General features: G+C 38.5%; 1 protein-coding gene across 3 annotated transcripts in view; it reads left to right on the top strand.

The window, feature by feature from the left end:
* LOC109266391 (cell surface glycoprotein CD200 receptor 1-like) overlaps nt 1–17941 on the top strand; it is a 147343-nt gene that overhangs the window by 60955 nt on the left and 68447 nt on the right. For all 3 annotated transcript variants that reach the window (XM_019448371.2, XM_019448367.2, XM_019448370.2), the window contains one exon: nt 2883–2942. In XM_019448371.2, the coding sequence (XP_019303916.2) occupies nt 2883–2942 (60 nt within the window). The remainder of the gene's footprint in view (nt 1–2882; nt 2943–17941) is intronic.

Below are 17941 nucleotides of genomic sequence, written 5' to 3'. Positions count from 1 at the left end.
CCTTGCAGACCCAGAGAGTGGGATGATACCTTCAAAGTGCTGAAAGAAAAATCCAGCCATGGAAATCCTTCACTTGGAAAACCAGAAATAAAGGTGAGGTAAAGACTTTCCTAGAAAAAACAAGAAGCTGACAGACTTCATCAGTACTAAACCTAGCTTACAAGAAATTCTAAAGGGAGCACTTCAAATTGAAATAAGAGGATGCTGGGCCACTTAGGTGGCTCAGTTGGTTAGGTGTACGACCCTTGCGTTTGTCTCAGGTCATGATCTCTTGGTCGTGGGGTCGAGCCCAGATTGGACTCGTGGTGACAGTGTGGAGCCAGGTTGGGATTCTCTCTCTATTCCTATCACTCTGCACCACCCCAATTGAACTCTCCCAAAAACAAATAAAGTGAAAATAAATAAATAAATAAATGAAATGAAATGAGAGGGTGCTACCCAGCAACATGGTGACATATGTAGAGTAAAACACATTGGTAAAGGCCTATATATAATTAAATTCAGAATAATGTAATCCCATAATGGTGGTGTGTGAATTACTTTTAACACTAGTACACATGCTTAAAAAAACTTCTAAAATAATTATAGCTATAATAATCTGTTAGTGAATACACAAGTTAAAAATATGTAAATTGTGACATCGGTAAAATAAAATGAGGGAGGAGATGTAAAAATATTGAGTATTATATGCAATAAAATTACACTGTAATCAGCTTAAAGTAAGTATAAGGTGTTGTACATATGCCTCATAGTTACCACAAAGAAAAACATTTTGTAGATACAAAAAGATATAGAAAAAGAAATCAAATCATACTGCAAAAAAAAAAAAAAAAAATCATCAAATCACAAAGGAAGCCAGCAAGAGAGGAAGAAAGGAATAACGGAACTTCAAAACAGTCAGAAAACAATGAACACAATAGCAATAGTACGTACTTACTTTCCTATCAGTTGTCTTAATATAAATATAGGGGCACCTGGGTGGCTTAGTTGGTTGAGCATCTGACTTTAGCTCAGGTCATGATATCGTGGTTTGGGAGTTGGAACCCCATATCGGGAGCCTGTTTGGATCCTCTGTCCTCCTCTCTCTGCCCCTCCCCTGCTTGTTCTCTCTCTCTATCTCTATCTTTTTCTTTCAAAAATAAATAAACATTTAAAAAATTAAATGGACTAAATTCTCCAATCACATGTATATAGTGGACAAATGGATAAAAAACCAAGATTCAACAATATGCCACCTACAAGAGACTGACTTTAGCCAAGAATATACGCAGGCTGAAAGTGAATGGATGGAAAAAGGTGTTCCAGGGAAAGAAAAACCAAAAGAAGGTAAGGATAGCTATATTTAATATTAGAGAAAATAGACTTTAAGTCAAAAACTGTAACTAAAGACAGAGATCTTCACTCTCTAAAGGTAAAGAAGTCATTTCATCAAAAGAATTTAACATTTGTAAATATTTATGCATCCAACATCAGAGCACCTAAATATATAGAGCAGATATTAACAGACCTGAAGAAGAAATAGAAAACAATACAGCATTTACAGGGAACTGTAACAACCCACACTGAAAAATGAACAGATGATTCCAAATAAAACCGATAAGGAAACAATGGACTTGAACAACACTGTAGGCCAAATGGCCCAACAGACATGTATAGAACATTCTTTCCAACAATAGCAGAATACATTCTTCTCAAGCACACACAGAATATTCCACAGGATAAATCATAATTTAAAAAAAATTGTTGTGTTTTACTTCATACAGATCTTTTCAGAACCCAGATTTGAAGTAGATTAGGACTAATCTGATTGTCAGAAAAGTCTTTGATTGTCAGAAAGTCTAAGGGAAGGAATGCATGCGGGTCCCAGGAAGGATGGAATTAGAAACTTTAGCTAGTTTCTCTCTCTCTCTCTCTCTCTCTGCTTCTGCTTCATTCTTTCCAGGATAGATGCATTAGTCAGCAGTCCTCAGGGAAACAGAATAATGGCGAGAGAAGGGAGAGACAGGAGAGAGGAAGGGAGGGGAAAGAGAGAGACTTTTTAATGAATTGGTTCACATGATTGTAGAGGCTTGGCAAGTCCAGAATCAGCAGGCTGGGCAAGCGGCTGGACAGCCAGGAAGAGGAGCAGTTTGAGCCTGAAAGCAGACTGCTATAGAACTTCCCTTTCCCAGCAAGTCAGTCTTTTTTTAAATAACACCTTCAACTGTTTGGACAAGGCTTACACACGTTATGGAAGGTAATTTCCTTTACTGAAAGTCTATCTATTTAAATGTTAGAATCTTATCTAAAAAAATACCTTCACAGAAACATCGAGAATTGTGTTTAACTAAATATATCTAGGAACCATGGCCTCACCAAGTAGACACATAAATTTAGTGATCACTGTAAGAAAAGGGGAGGAAAAGAAGAATGGACTATTCTCAATCTAGTTTCAAAATTCTCGTGAAAGTACTCTCACTTGTGCAGCTGGGTGAGGTGCCCACCAGTGTACCGAACAAATTTAATCAGGGGGTGGATCTGGAGAAAACACTATACTCAGTCCCCTTCATGTGAGGTACCCATGATGCAACAATTCACTGTGGTTAGGAGAGTGGAGGCAGGGTTACCCTGGAGAAAATTATTGTCTAGTACAGAGCAAGGTGTCTCATAAATGGGAAATCATTTATGAAGAGCTTATGGCATAATTTTCAAATGTTAACATGGTTTTCAACATAATGACGGAATAACTTTTAGTTCCTGTTTTGTAAATCTTTTTTGTGGAATTTAATTACAAATAACTGATTGTCTATCATAGTGTATGTAAGATGTGGATAAACAGTGCCTTGCACTCCATTTAAGTCTCTAAAATTGGTTTCATTCACTTTTCTCTCAATATTTTCTAGCTTCAACAAACAGTTCACTTATGGACAGACAACAGAGAAGTTTCATACTCCCTGTGGAAGGTAATATGATTTTTAATTTTTTTCTAGAGGTCAGTGCTAAAGGGAAAAGTGTTGAACTTTCTCAGGAACAGAGTTGATGGTCTGGTCACGGGGCTGTCCTGAGCCCGGATGAAGAGTATGATGGTCTGAGTGCTGAGGTGTGAGGGACCCTGAATGACCCCGGGCGTCCTCCCCCCGGGGAAGTGCACATTCCATCTGAGGATTATGGAGCTCTCCCTGTCAGGCACTGTGCTAGGCCATGTGGGGAACACGGGGACAAACAAGAGTAGCTAGAGCCCCACAGCGCCCTGAGGGGCTCATTTCGCGGGGGAGCCCAGATGTCAGCACAGATGGCATTTGACGGAGGAGATGAGCACTCACATCAAGTGTGCTGGGAGTGTAGAGGAGAAGGCGAAGCAGCAAGGCTCTGAGAAGGCTTCACGGCAGGTGCAGCGTGTGAAATGGCTCTTAGGGGAAGAGGAGCGTTTTCGTGGACAAAGAGTGGTCTGTAGGCCACCCCAGTCTGCAGGAACGATGTGAGGAAAGACCCAGATATGCAGCGGTGCTTGGTGTTTTCTCTGTGAAGTGTGGGGGCGACTGAGAGGTGATAAGATGGCAAAGTGAGTCCATCTGCAAAAGAGGGCTTTCAAAGGTAACACAAGGACATGTAAGTGCTGTCTTCGGGCGGGGAGAGGTCTCTGAGGGGTGCTAGATGGAGGGGATCACACCCGTGTCCCAGAATCCTGGACCTGCTGCAAGGTCAGGTGTGAACCGAAGAGGGGAGAGATTTGAGACAGACACAGACATCAGGAGACTTCTGCAGGAATCCAGGTGTGTGGTGATGGGGTCGTAATCTAATATCTGGCAGTGAAGACAGAAAGGAAAAGCCCAAAATCTCATAGGGATTGGTCTGTGTGCAGAAGGGCTGGAGGAGACTGGAGGAGAGTCATAGACACAGGATGCAGAAAAGCTGGAAGGTGACTGCTGGTTCTGGAGCCAATAGGAGAATCCACCCGCTATTCCCCTGTGATGCAGGAGGTGAAATCTCGGTAGCTGATCACAGGGCTGTGAGGAGATTATATTTGTTAGACAGGTGCCAACCCCACTGAGTTTGGGGGAGTGACTGGTCACTGGTAAATTATCGCAACAGGTGTGAATAGAGAAAGAGAAGGATTAAGAAAGGGTGAGTAACAGGAATCACAGAAGTCCCATCACAGGTGAAGGGGGATTGCTGGAGGGTCCTAGAGCAGAGGAAGGTGAAAGAACAGAGATTGTCCATGGTGCTTGGGATCCTCACCCTGGGAGCCACTTCTCTGGAGACGGTGCCCCTGTTAAAAATGCATATGATTATTTGATTAGCTAGTAATTTCCTTTTAAAGAAGAGACTCAGATCTTGAGAATAAACAGCAGGCAAAATATTAAAACCTTAGACTGTTCACAAGCAGAAGTGCAAACCCCTGAGAACACAAAAAATTCACAACGTGTTCTTCACCACCCTCTTCCCTATTTGATTTCATCTTCAGTATCTTGTTTTTGGGCACATGGATGTTCACCCACACCCCCTCTAGCTGTTCTCTAAGCAGCTAACTTTTTGCTTGTCTCCAACCTTGGCCAAGGCTCATTTTCACTGTGTACACGGGGTGCCACTTGTAGTGGTGAATGGATCATGGATTTCACTGCCCTCTCAGATCTGTTTTAAAATCTGCCCACCACCCCCCATTGAGGTACATGGGTGGCTCAGTCAGTTAAGCATCTGACTCTTGATTTAGGCTCAGGTCATGATTTTATGGTCATGAGTCAAGCCCCATCTGGGTTCCATGCTGGGCTGGGTGTGGAGCCTACTTAAGTTTCTCTCCCTCTCTTTCCCTCAGCCACTCTCTCAAAAATAAATAATAAGTAAATAAGTAAATAAATAAATAAGTAAATAAATAAATAAATAAATAAAATATGTAAGTAAGTAAATATCCTCTCTTGCTTCCTGTAGTTATGGGATCTTGATGGTCTGTGAAATGCGAGGGCATGAGTCCATCATCACAGAAGAGGCAGGATACACCAAAAAAGGAGAGGAGGGATCTCAAATGAGAGTTTAGCACCCACAAGCTCCATGCACAAAACAATTTTGCCCCATCACGCTAGTTCTGCTCAATGTAAAGGGATGAGCTCCTTGCCAGTCAGCTGGGTTACAGGTGCATGGACCTTGACTTCCTTAATCCTCTCTCAGCAAACCCCTCCCAGTCAGGGACCCATTATGTTGTATGTCGCAGAGCTTAATTTTGACTTTAAAGTTGGACAAAAGGAGTGAATTTATGAAATTCTTGTAATTTGAATATAGAGACGCAATCTGTGTGCAGAGTTCACAGTTGAACTGTTTGGCAGTGTACGTGTGACTCAATAGGAAGGAAGGAAGAAAGATCTGTTGATTTTACTGATTGTGATTCTCCAAATAAAATATTAGCTTTAAAAATGTCCAGATTGGTCAACATGAATGCCATCTTATGTTTTTAATGATTATGTTTGCCCAAATTGCCACTCTTAGGGGTAAGCATTTAGTTCTGATATTACTGATTTATTCTCTCTCATTAATACTTAGGAGGAGAGGGGTGGGTGGGTGGCTCACTTGGTTAAGCATCTGACTTCAGCTCAGGTCATGATTTTGCGGTTCGTGAGTTCAAGCCCTGCATCAGGCTCTGTGCTGACAGCTCAGAGCTTGTAGTCTGCTTCAGATTTTCTCTCTGTCCCTCCCCCCACTCACACTCTCTCTCAAAAATAAATGAACATTAAACAAATTTTTTAAAAAATTCTAGGTGGAGAAAACCAAATAATCAGTTTTTCTAGTTTCTATCCTAGTAAGCATGAGTTACAAGATAAATCTAGTAGTCTCTATGACAAAAAGATTAGATTTAGATGATTTTGTCCGTTAATTCATATTGTGTTTTCTTGTTTGTTTCTTACATATCAAAGCCTGTGAATCAATGTACAAATGCTTAAAATATTACACTGAAAATAGGTATAGCTTATCTAAGACCACAGTATAAAGGAGAAAATGGGTTCATCTTTGGATTTGTTTTAATGTGTTGTATGCGTTTTGCACATGTTTAATTTTTTATGTAAGCCTAATATTTTTGGAATAAGGTTACCAGCAAAGTCATGTTCTAATATACTTTAAATATTATGTCATAGAAAATTTAACATGGATTTCTTTTTCAACTTTTTCTTCATCATTCGCTTTGTGCATGTGTTCAGCTAACACTTCCCTGTCTGAACCTGTGGATACAAAGGCTGTGCTCTCTTGCCCTCCGATCACCCAGAAAGCTGTGCTGGTAACAATAAGATGGGAAATAATCCTCAGAGACAAGCCTTCCTGCACCAGAGCCTACAGGAGAGATACAAATGAGACCAGGGCCATAAACTGTAGTGACAAGACAATATCCTGGGACTCCAGACCTGATCGGAATCCCGCCCTTCAGATCAATCCAGTGGCCATCACTCATGATGGATATTACAGGTGTGAAGTGGTCACAACTCATGGGCATTTCTATCATGGATATCACCTGACAGTATTAGGTAAGGAGCATCGTATATTGTGGGATGTCAGATAACCAGATTTGGACTGAAACAGATGTCTCTCTCTATTCCATATCCGTGTGTTAAGACTGAAGCATTTTCCCCTGCATCTCTGCAGTGCCCCCCGACGTGACCCTGTTTCAACTTGAGAATGGAACTATCGTGTGTAGGGCAGCTGCAGGGAAGCCAGCGGCGCAGATCTCCTGGACCCCAGGGGGAGATTGTCACACTGTGGAAGAGCCACTGGGCAATGACACAGTGACCGTCCAGAGTTTGTGCCGCTGGGAGGACCACCGGGTATCTAAGGTGTCCTGCTCTGTGTCCCATCTGACTGGCAACAGGAGTCTGTCCATTGAGAGGAATTCAGGTTAGTAATTCCAGCTTTTGTATGATGATTTCATTCCTTCAGAAAAGCTATGGAAGAATGAAAAAGGAGTGTATGGTCAATTTCACTCAAGGATAATCTCTCCAGCCCCTCTTTTATGTCCTTCTTCTCCACCATTCAGAATTATGTCCAGAAGACTAATGCAGAAGTTTGTTTTAAGAAGCCATATTTTAAATGATGTTTACTTTTCAATAATTATACTAAAAATAATTTAATAATTTAAATTATTAAATGTAATTATTTCTGTTCTGTGCAAGTAGTAACTTGCCTTGAGTAGTGAATGTACTATTAAAATAATACTTATGGTTTTAGGAGAAGGATAAAGTGTATTTTTAAGTGAATATTTATGCTTTTTAAGAAGGATCCAGTCACTCATAAGTTTTCTTCACAATTTTTTTTGGTAGGATTTTATTTTCCAGGTTCTTCTATAATTTCTTAGCTATAGTATAATAACCTCAATGATCAATTTCAAGTTTACTCTAGGTACTTCTTAATTGTCACTAAACTCACTGACAAAATTAGGAAACTCCTCTTAATGCTATTTTCACATGGTCAAATGTATAGATAATCCATCTGTTCCTTTTTTTTTTTTTTGGAAAACATCCCTTCTTGAGTTTTTACACACTCTTGTTCCAATCTGGCCTGCTGGGTCACTAGACCTGCTGCACAGATATTGTCCTGGACACTTTCCTTCCCTCGGTTCGTCCTCTGCTTGATTCCATGTCTGTTTAATTGAGTTTCTTCTGCCTTCCTGACATTTGCTAGTTTTAATGTCTTTGTTTTAGGTATGAAGCTTTTCTTTACTCTGGTAATCCTTGGTTCTCCAATCATTTCAGAGTGAGCATTCAAAACTGAGCTGATTGGAAGCTATGCTGTCTGTGGGTGGTCCTGCCAACCAGTTGGCATCAATAGGCAGAAAGAGGGAAAATGAACTTCTCTTTTCTAATGACGGATTCTTTAATTACCTGAAGGTCTTATCTCCGAGTCTGTTCAGGTTCTGCAGAAAATAAGTCTCCAGTCTATTGTCTTAGTGGTATAAGGCTGACTGTTAGTGTTATGGGAGCAGGGAAATAGAGGGAAGTTGTGTGCGTGTGTGTGTGTGTGTGTATGTGTGTGTGTGAGAGAGAGAGAGAGAGACAGAGACAGAGACACACAGAGAGAGAGAGAGACTGTTCAGAACTCAGCCTTTTCTTTAGCATCTCTCTTTAGTCTGGCACTTCATCTCCACCCTCCACTGTCTGGATCCTTGACTCTGGATTCTCTCTAGTTCACTTTTTCTGGGTCACACTTCCTGTTTCCTGCTGTTTGCGGAAGGCGCACAGGGTGTGAGTGGACTGGGCAGCCTACCTCTTCTCAATACAGACCTTCAAAGAAGCTTCCAACTGTTAGCTCACACTTCACCTCCCACGTACCCCTTCTTATACATTTAGCCCTTCCTGTTCTGGAGTCTTCTAGATGTTCTGTGGGCACTAAGATCCTTCTGTTATTCCACCCTAAAGGACTTGCCTTCTTCTGTTCATGTTTCACCTTAAAACAAGTTGAAATATCTCATCTGCTTGTCTTCCGCCATGTTCTCTTTGTCTTGGCGAGTCTATACTTAAAAAAATTACCTACTGATATTTTAGTCAGTTTTAAGAAGGAAGAAGAGAAGAACCCATGTCTTTAAACCACCACTTTCCAATATCCATTCGTAAAGTGATTTAAAAAAGGATTTTAGCAGTATTTCCCGAGAAGAGTAACTGTGCCCTGGTTGTGTATGAAATTCGACCACCTGGTGATACCATATGCTGTCCTACCTATAGAACCTCAGGGTTGAAGGACTGTCTGGTCCACTTCCAGCCAGTGCAGGGTCTCCTTCCTGTCTCACTTGGAGGGCAAATCTTCAGCCTCTGAGGTTACACTTCTAATGAAAGGTGGTGCGTTAGTTTTCAAGAGGGGGTTTCAAAATGGTGTTGTTGATTTTAACTGCAAAGAGATGTTTATTTTCAAATAAAATACAGAGAAATGCAATGTGTCAAAACAAACTGTTGAAGGAAGGCAGAGGGACTGGACGGCAGGCTGCTTAGTCTCCACTGACCTCCCTCTGCTGGGGGACCCATTCAGGGAACAGCAGGAGCCAGGTCTTAAAATCACTGCCTCTCAGAGCTGGCAATTCCTTTGGTGACTTCTTCTGTTGTCAGACTGAGTTTTATATGGCTGACAGCATTTAATACATGATGGAAATTTGCCTCCATGCATTCAGTCAGTTTCAAGGCCCTGGAAGAACAGTGACCTCAGAACTAGGTTATTTTTCCAACTACCTCCATTACAACTCCCCATTTATTTCTAAATTGTGGAGATGAGAAACATCCTGCTATTACTATTACCAAGAAATCTACTTTCCATATCTGTCCTATATGAATTCACCAGTCATGAATCCTTAAAGCCGCAAAATCCTGACTTAGGATGACGTCTTGCCAGAAACCTTAGGATCAGAACAGATAAAGCAACTTTATTATAACCATTATTTGGACTCTTAATGGCTCAGAAATGTTTACAATAAAATCACAGAAGTGAATTTCATGAACTATGAGACATCCTTGAAACAGTATATATGTACATATATATGTGTATATCTGTATACACATATATATTATACTTTTATGTATATATATATATATTTATTTTCAGTAAACTTTAGTTTTTAGTGCAGTATTAGGTTCATAGCAAAATTGAGTGGAAATCACAGAGTTCCCAAATAACCTCTGCCCCACTACATTCACACCCTCCTCCCCTGCCTCCATCACTTATGCCACCCGGGTACATTTGGAATAGTTGATGAGCCAACGTTAACACAACATTATCACTCAAAGTACATAGTTTAATTAAGGGTCACCCTAGGTGTACCTTCTGTGAGTTTTAGGAACTATGCAGATGGCAGGGATCCCCCATTGTAGTTTCACACAGAGTAGTTTCATTGTCCTAAAAGTCCTCCAGGCTTCACCTATTCCTTCCTCCCTTCACCCTAACCTCTAACAACCCCTGATCTTTTCACTGTCTCCATAGTTTTGCCTTTTCCAGAATGTCACATACATGGAATCATACAGAACGTAGCATTCTCAGAGTGGCTTCTTTCACTTAGTAAGATGCATTTAATTTCTTCTGTGTCTTTTCATGTCTTGGCAGCTCATTTCTTGGTAGTGCTAAATAATATTCCCTTGTCTGGATGCACCACAGTTAAACCATGTATTTTTTTGTGTCTATATTTACAGGAGACAAGTTACCACAAAAATTTGTTGTATGTATCACCTTCTTTATTTTGATTACTTTGGTCATTGTGGGATCCATTTGCCTTTTGAAAATCGATGTCTGCAGGTATTGACTAATGTTTTTTCTTCCACAGCTTTATTAAGCCAGAAGGGGTCAGAAATAGGGAACTGACAGGTGAAATTAATATGCTAACATCAACTTCCCATAGTCAAAAAGCATGTCCTAAATGTGTTAGATTTGGACTACTCTAAATGACAGGAGGGATTTTGCTTGGTCACTTAGGCATGCAAGCACAGTGATTTAGTCCATTTAAGACAGGATCTTGGGAGAGATAGTGTATACTAAATTTCTAAACCAGTAAATAGTAATTCATTTTATGTCACATATTTTCCATATATTAGGCTTCTGTTTCATAATTCCACTTCCTTTTCCAAAATCTGGAATTAACTTGTCTACATGTATTAACCAAAAGCATCATTCTTATTTCTGGTAGTTCAGGTCTGATTTTATGTATTCTATCAAATATGAATCACACTTGTCAATAGTATATTGTTTTGTTTTCCCATTTTTAAGTAAATAATGATGTTTCCTTCATTCACTCCAGCTTATTTTTATATTTTGCAGAGAATACTAATTAAAAAAACAGAAGTTACTTCAGTTGTTGAGGAGGTAAGATAACATTAAAAAGAATATTTGCAAACTTTTAAGCCATAAAGTCAAAATATAGCTACATAATTTTTAATTTGCATTATATTAGTATTTTAATTGGAAAGTAAAAATTCTAATTTTATAATGCTCATAGTCAGGCATACTTATTTTGTTAATTATCTACCATGTACTATTTATATGTACCCTAAACCATATTTTCATTTCAAGAACTGTATGTTACAAAACACAGAATGTTTGCCTCATTTATACTATAATCTTTGGAGAAAATGATTTGGTTTTTCCTTCCCTATGAAACCATCTCTAATCCTTGACTTCCCTTTCTCAATACTATCATCATTTTCCTCTTACCTGGGCTTAAATCTTATCCTGCTCCAAATCTCATAACTAGTAGCTTACCAAGTCTTTGACCCTCTCCTTTGAAATACCTTTCATATTACTTCATTTCTTCTCCATTTCCACTTTCACACAATCTTTTTCGTTTGACACTGAGACCTACATAATCAACAATTTTTTTGATAAAATAATAGAAAAGAGTCTTTCTCTTATGTCCATGTAAGCCTAGAGATGCAAATACAAGCACTATTGGTAGAAACTAAAGCTGTGGACACCAGTTAGGAAAACGTAGGAAATTAGTGACTTCTGGCTTTTGTGAATGGATTTTTGACTTTGAGTTCTTTCTTAGGATGAAATGCAATCCTATGGCAGCTACACAGAGAAGAGCAATCTATGACACTGTGAGCAGAGTGAGGAGGTCTCAGGTGTTACAAAACGAAGTTGATGGGCTGTGTCTCCATACTTCATAAGTTACTTGAATCTAGCACCAGAACAAATGAATAAAGAAACAGTAAAGCTACTCTTTTGATTTTCTTAGAATTCTAGAATGCAAAATATAATCAGTCTTTGAGATCTTTTAAAACAACACAGGCAGAGCTATTGCGTTCATTTGAATGGTTACAAAAATTCCATTTTATGGTTATGTGAAAATTTAGTTAACCATAGACCTAATTATGGACATTTAGATGATTTAAATTTTGTTTGTTTTGCTATTATAAACAATACCACATAGATATATCTCTTTGCATTTGCTTGAGTATATTTGTACAATAATTCCCTTGGGAGGAATTAGAAATTCCTTGAGGGGAATTGTGCATTTTCATTATTGACTGATGTGTCAAGTTGTATCAATTTACATTCCTTTCAACTGTATTTGATTCTGTCTTTTTCTATACCATTACTTTTATATCTGCAAGATTGCCACTTTTTGTTTTTAATCAACCAGTTAATAAATATGATGTCAGAGTATAATAAGAATCACACTATTTAACAAAACCGGATTTATGTTTTTGTCATTTTTGTGGGAAAGAGCAGGAATGAGAGAGGGAACACATGTGAGCAATTCGTATTCTGAATGCATTCTATTGCTATAGAGATATTGGTAACTAATACCTAACATTTTTACAGATGTGATAAATTGAAAATGTGTATTTTTATGGTGTACATTTTATTGTGAGGTATTGAGCAAGTAACAGATTTTCATTGACTAAATAAGCAGCTAAATATGCATTATGAAGAATTTGGGTATCCATAAAATATGGTGCATGTGATAAGAGGATAGCTAATGGATGACATGACCTTGCCCTATTATTTAGGTGGAATACAGTATTAATCATGTGTACATTGTTTATAATATTTTCAAAAAATTTTTAATTTTGAAAATTTATGAAAAAAACAGTCTGCTTCTCCATGGCAGGAAAAACATTAAACATTTTCACCATGGTAGGGGCTCCTGGTTGGTTCCGTCAATTAAGCATCCAACTCTTGACTTTTGCTCAGATCATGATCTCACGATTTGTGGGATCAAGCCTCATGCACTGTCACTGCAGATCCTGCTTGGGATTCTCTCTCCCCCTCCCTCTGTCCTTCCCCCTACATGTGTACCTACACTCTCTCTTTCTCTTTCTCTCTCAGAATAAATGGATAAACTTTTTTCATCATGGTAGAAATTAAAACGAAATCCATTCATTTTTCAGTTATGCCATTTGAAACACTTAAGACAGTTCTTCTGTCACTGTTCTTCTCCCTCCAGCCATTTTGGCTACACTAGGCTTTATCTTTAAAATATTTTTCATTCATTTTGAAGGTAAAACTAATGTAATGACATTTGGCACATGATTTTCACCAAACCATTTTGACACCATTTGCTAAAACAAAAAAACAATCCATTAAGTTTCTCCACATAAGTTTATCGAGTAATGCACACAACAGACACCATAACCCTGTCCTTGACATTCTTAATTCTCCATCCATCCTTGCTTGGGAGGAGACTCACAGTTAAATGGGTTCAAAACAAAGCAAAGCAAAATTGTATTTACATCTTAACTTGCTAATGTCAAAACAGCCATGTAAATGACACTTAAAAGACTTCAAGATAATTTATAAGTGCTAAATTATGTGGCACAGGAAATAAATGTATTAAAATCTTCCACTACAGGGGTGCTAAATGTGATTGAACATCAGAATCACATGAGGAAATGAATACAAAATTATATAGATCACCCAAATGCAGTTTAGATCTGCTGAATCAGAAAAACATGGAAACTGAAACAGGCTCTCCAGGAAGCAGAGGCTGAGATGGAGTTAGGAGCAGTAAAGGTTAATTGGGAGAGAGGGCTTATACCTGTGAAAGATGAAAGGGGCAGGAAGTAGGAGAGGGGAGGCAAAGATTTCAGCCCCTGCTGCTGATCTGAATCAAACCTGTGAAAGGAAAAGGAGAGGGAGCAGGATACAAGGGCCTCAGATCACATACAGAACTGCCAAATTCTTTGCCAAACCCATTTGAAGCCCTGGAGCAAAGATGACTTGTATGAAGTATCTTAAAAGAGCAGGAATGGCCAAACCCTAACGTGCCTTCATGCATAGTCATTGTCTGGGAAGAATATGGCCTCAACTCAAAAGTTGAAATGGAGGAGCGCCTGGGTGGCTCAGTCAGTTGAGCATCGGACTTCAGATCAGGTCATCATCTCGTGGTTCAGGAGTTCCAGACCTGCATCAGGCTCTGTGCTGATGGCTCAGAGGCTGGGGCCTGCTTTGGATTCTATGTCTCCCTCTCTATCTGACCCTCTCCCCCACTCATACTCTGTCTCTCTCTTTCTCAAAAATACATTAAAACATTAAAAAAAAAAAAAGCTGAAATGGATCCTGAAGCCATTAACTGCTGGAGACCATCAGCACATTGCATTCCTTGTGTTTGAATGGTGAGTTCTCTATTGATGGGAAATGTGAACCACTTACCTCCCTGGCTGCCCAGTCCATCTTTTCCAGCTTTCACTGGTTAGTATTTGCCTGGTATGCCATCGACTCTGTTTCTTCAACTTCTCTGTGACATTTTATTTTAGGTGTACCTGTTACAAAGAGCTACAGCTTTTTAATAAAGCAGATATGGCTGCTTTTTATTAACTCTTTGAAAATTTTAACTTTTAAGACAAGAATTTAAACCATACACATTTGTTGTAGTTACTTACAAATTTGGTCATATTTCTACAATCTTATATGTCTTATTTAGTATGTTTTTTCCCCCTGCCTTATTTTATTTTTTTCTCTTACTCTGCCTTGCTGGATTGGCTAATATTTTTCCTCTTTTCTTTCTTTTCCCTTTGTAGTTTAAAAGATAGCCATTGTAATCTACATCTATCAGTGGTTATGCTTTATTTCCAAACACCTAAAGACAGCTTTGTTTTTTTAAAAATTTTTATTAATGTTTATTTATTTATTTTTGAGAGAGAGAAAGACAGAGCACGAGCAGGGGAGGAGCAGAGAGAGAGGGAGACACAGAATCCAAAACAGGCTCCAGGCTCTGAGCTGTCAGCACAGAGCCCGACACGGGGCTTGAACTCACAAACCATGAGATCATGACCTAAGCCGAAGCCGGATGCTCAACCGACTGAGCCACCCAGGCACCCCAAGACAGTTTTATTGTAGTTTAATTGATATAACTATTTGTTACATTTTGCGCATATTTCAAGGGTACAATTTGTTACATTTTGACATAGTTTTACATTTGTGAGCCATCAGCACAGTCAAGATAATGAACTTGGGGCACCTGCATGGCTCAGTGGGCTGAGCATCCAACTTTGGCTCAGGTCATGATCTCACGGTTGGTGGGTTCGAGCCCCGTGTCTGGCTCTGTGATGACAGCTTAGAGCCTGGAGCCTTCGGATTCTGTGTCCCTCTCTCTCTCTCTGCCCCTCCCTGATCGCATTCTGTCTCTCTTTCAACAATAAATGAATATAAATAAATAAATAATTGTTTAAAAAGATAATTAACTTATCCATCACCCCCACATTTTCTTGTTTTTCTTTGTAATCCTACCCTCAAACTCTTGTTCTCCTTCAAGGAGCCACTGATCTGCTTTCTGTCATTATATATCAATTTACATTTCCTAGATTTTTATATAAATGTGATCATACAATATGTACTCCTTTTTGGGGAGGGGGGGAATCTAGTTTCCTTTCCTGAACATAATGATTTAATATAAGGTCACACATTAAAGTTCATTATTTTTATTGCTAAATAGTATTTCATTTTGTGAATATACCACAGTTTGTTTATCCATTTACCTATTGATGGACACCTGGGTTGTTTCCAGTTTTAGGCTATTGCAAATAAAGCTGCAAACATTCCTATGCAAGTATTTTTGTGGACATGTGCTTCTATTTTCCTCAGTAAAAAGCTGTCAAAGGTTTAGCTGTATAATACAGCATGTGGATTTTTAACTTAAAGTAATTTTGCCAAACTTTTTGCTAAGTGGTCATACTATTTTACTTTCCTCTCACCAATGTCCACATTTCCAGTTTTTCCCTATTTTTAGCAATTCATGGTATGGTCAGTATATTCTTTTTTTAAGTTTATGGGAGGGCAGAGAGAGAGGGAGAGAGAATCCCAAGCAGGCTCTGCACTGCCAGCATGGAGCCCAGAATAGGGCTCAAATTCACAAACAGTGAGATCAAGACCTGAGCTAAAAATCAAGAGTCAGATGCTTAACCAACTGAGCCATTCAGCACCCAGGTATGATCAGATTTTTTAGACATCACAGTAGATGTGTATTTCTCTCTAATGGTTTTATAAAAGTTTTATTATCAAAGTTATCAAAGACATACAATGTTATATTAATCTCTCATTATGGTTTTAATGTATATCTCTCTAAGACTAATGATGACTGTCTTATCATAAATTTATTTATCACTCATATATTTTCTTTGGTAAGTGCTGAAATGCTTTTCTCATTTAAAAAAATTCAGTAGTTTGTTTCTTCATTCTTTATTCAGAATTCTTTCTATTTTCTGAATACAAGTCCTTTCATTCTCTTTACAACATTCACTGTCTTTTGAAAAGATGGTTTTTGGTAGTTGTTGTTTGTTGTTTGTTTGTTTTTAAGAGAGGACTTTTTTTATTTGATGAATAATTTATCGACTTATTCCTTTACTTGACTATGCTTTTGGTTGCATCTAGGAATTTTTTCCTTTTATTATTTTTTAATATTTATTTATTTTTGAGAGTGAGAGAGAAAGAGCATGAGTGGGGAAGGGGCAGAGAGTGTGGGAGACACAGAATCCGGAGCAGGCTCCAGGGTCTGAGCTGTCAGCACAGAGCCTTGAACTCATGGACAGCGAGATCATGACCCGAGCCAAAGTCAGATGCTCAACTGATTGAGCCACCCAGGGGCCCCTAAGAATTTTTTTTTTCTAACACAAAGATTTCCTAGTGTTTTGTTATAGAACATTTCTAGAATTAGGTTATACATTTATATTTATAATCTATTTTGATGGAATTTTGTATCTGGTGGAGATATAGACCTAGGTTCTTTTTTTTTTTTTTTTTTTTTTTTTTGTACACTGATATTCATGTGCATATCCCAAAACCACTAAATTACCCTTTGTCTTTGTTGAAAATCATTTGCACTCATGTGTAAGAGTCTATTTATGGACTCTCTATGCTGTTTATTGAACCTTGTGTCTATTGTTGTGCCAATGTCACACTGTTTGTAGCTTTATAAGTCTTGAAATCAGTTAGCATTAGCTCTACGACTGTTCTTTTGCAAAGTTGCTTTGGCTATCCTAGGTACTTTGCATTTCCATATACATTTTAGACTTTGTCAATTTCTGCAAAGAACACTTTTTGGATTTTAACCGGATTATGTTGAAGTATATATCAGTTTGAGGAGAATTAATATCTTAGCGATAATGAGTCTTCCAATCCATGAGCGTCGTAGATCTCTCATTTATTTAGGCCTACTTTTATTTCTCTCTGCAATATTTTATACATTTCAGTGTATAGCTTTACACATCTTGCTGAGGCTTGTCCCTAAATACTACATTTCATACTTTTGGATGCTACTGTAAAAGATATTGTTATTTTTTATGTTTATTTTTGAGAGAGAGAACATGAGCAGAGGTGGGGCAGGGAGAGAGGGGGGCAGAGGACCTGAAGAGGGTTTCACACTGACAGCAGGGAGCCTGTTACAGGGCTCAAACTCAGGAACCGTGAGATCATGACCTGAGCTGAAGTCAGATGCTCAATGGACTGAGCCACCCAGGCGTGCCAAGGATATTATTTTTCAAATTTCAATTTCTAATTGTTCCTTAATATTATATTAAAATACAACTGAGTTTTGTATATTGACCTTATATATTCTGCAAACTAGATAATTATACTTAGTGGTTTGAATAGTTTTTTTGAAGATTCTATCAGATTTACAATAGAGATGATCATGATGTATGTAAATTAAGACAGCTTCCTTTCTTCCTTTCCAATCTGTATGACTTTTATTTGTTTTCACTTATTGAATAATAACTGTTTATCTACTCATGAAATTTCTGACATCGAAATTTTCACAATAAAATTTCTGACATCAAAATTTTCGACACCGAGCAATTCTCCAATTGTCTGTACACACCAACTGGGTGATGTACGATTTCATTCAATTTTGACACTAATTATCCAGAATTAGCACAGACCCCACAGATACAGGCTCAGTGCCAAAAGACAGCCCTCTACTTCAGATGCCAGTTGCAAGTGGTGGGTCTCCAGGTTACTCACATTACTGTCCAACTTGGCTACAAATTGAGAGCTCCCATGAGACCCCTTCCCCCAGGTT

Source organism: Panthera pardus, unplaced genomic scaffold (genome assembly GCF_024362965.1).
Source record: "Panthera pardus isolate Hobbes unplaced genomic scaffold, ASM2436296v1 HiC_scaffold_16, whole genome shotgun sequence".
In the NCBI taxonomy this organism is placed as follows: domain Eukaryota; kingdom Metazoa; phylum Chordata; class Mammalia; order Carnivora; family Felidae; genus Panthera; species Panthera pardus.
The sequence above is the reverse complement of the archived record's forward strand: the minus strand, read 5'-3'. Positions and strand labels throughout refer to the sequence as shown.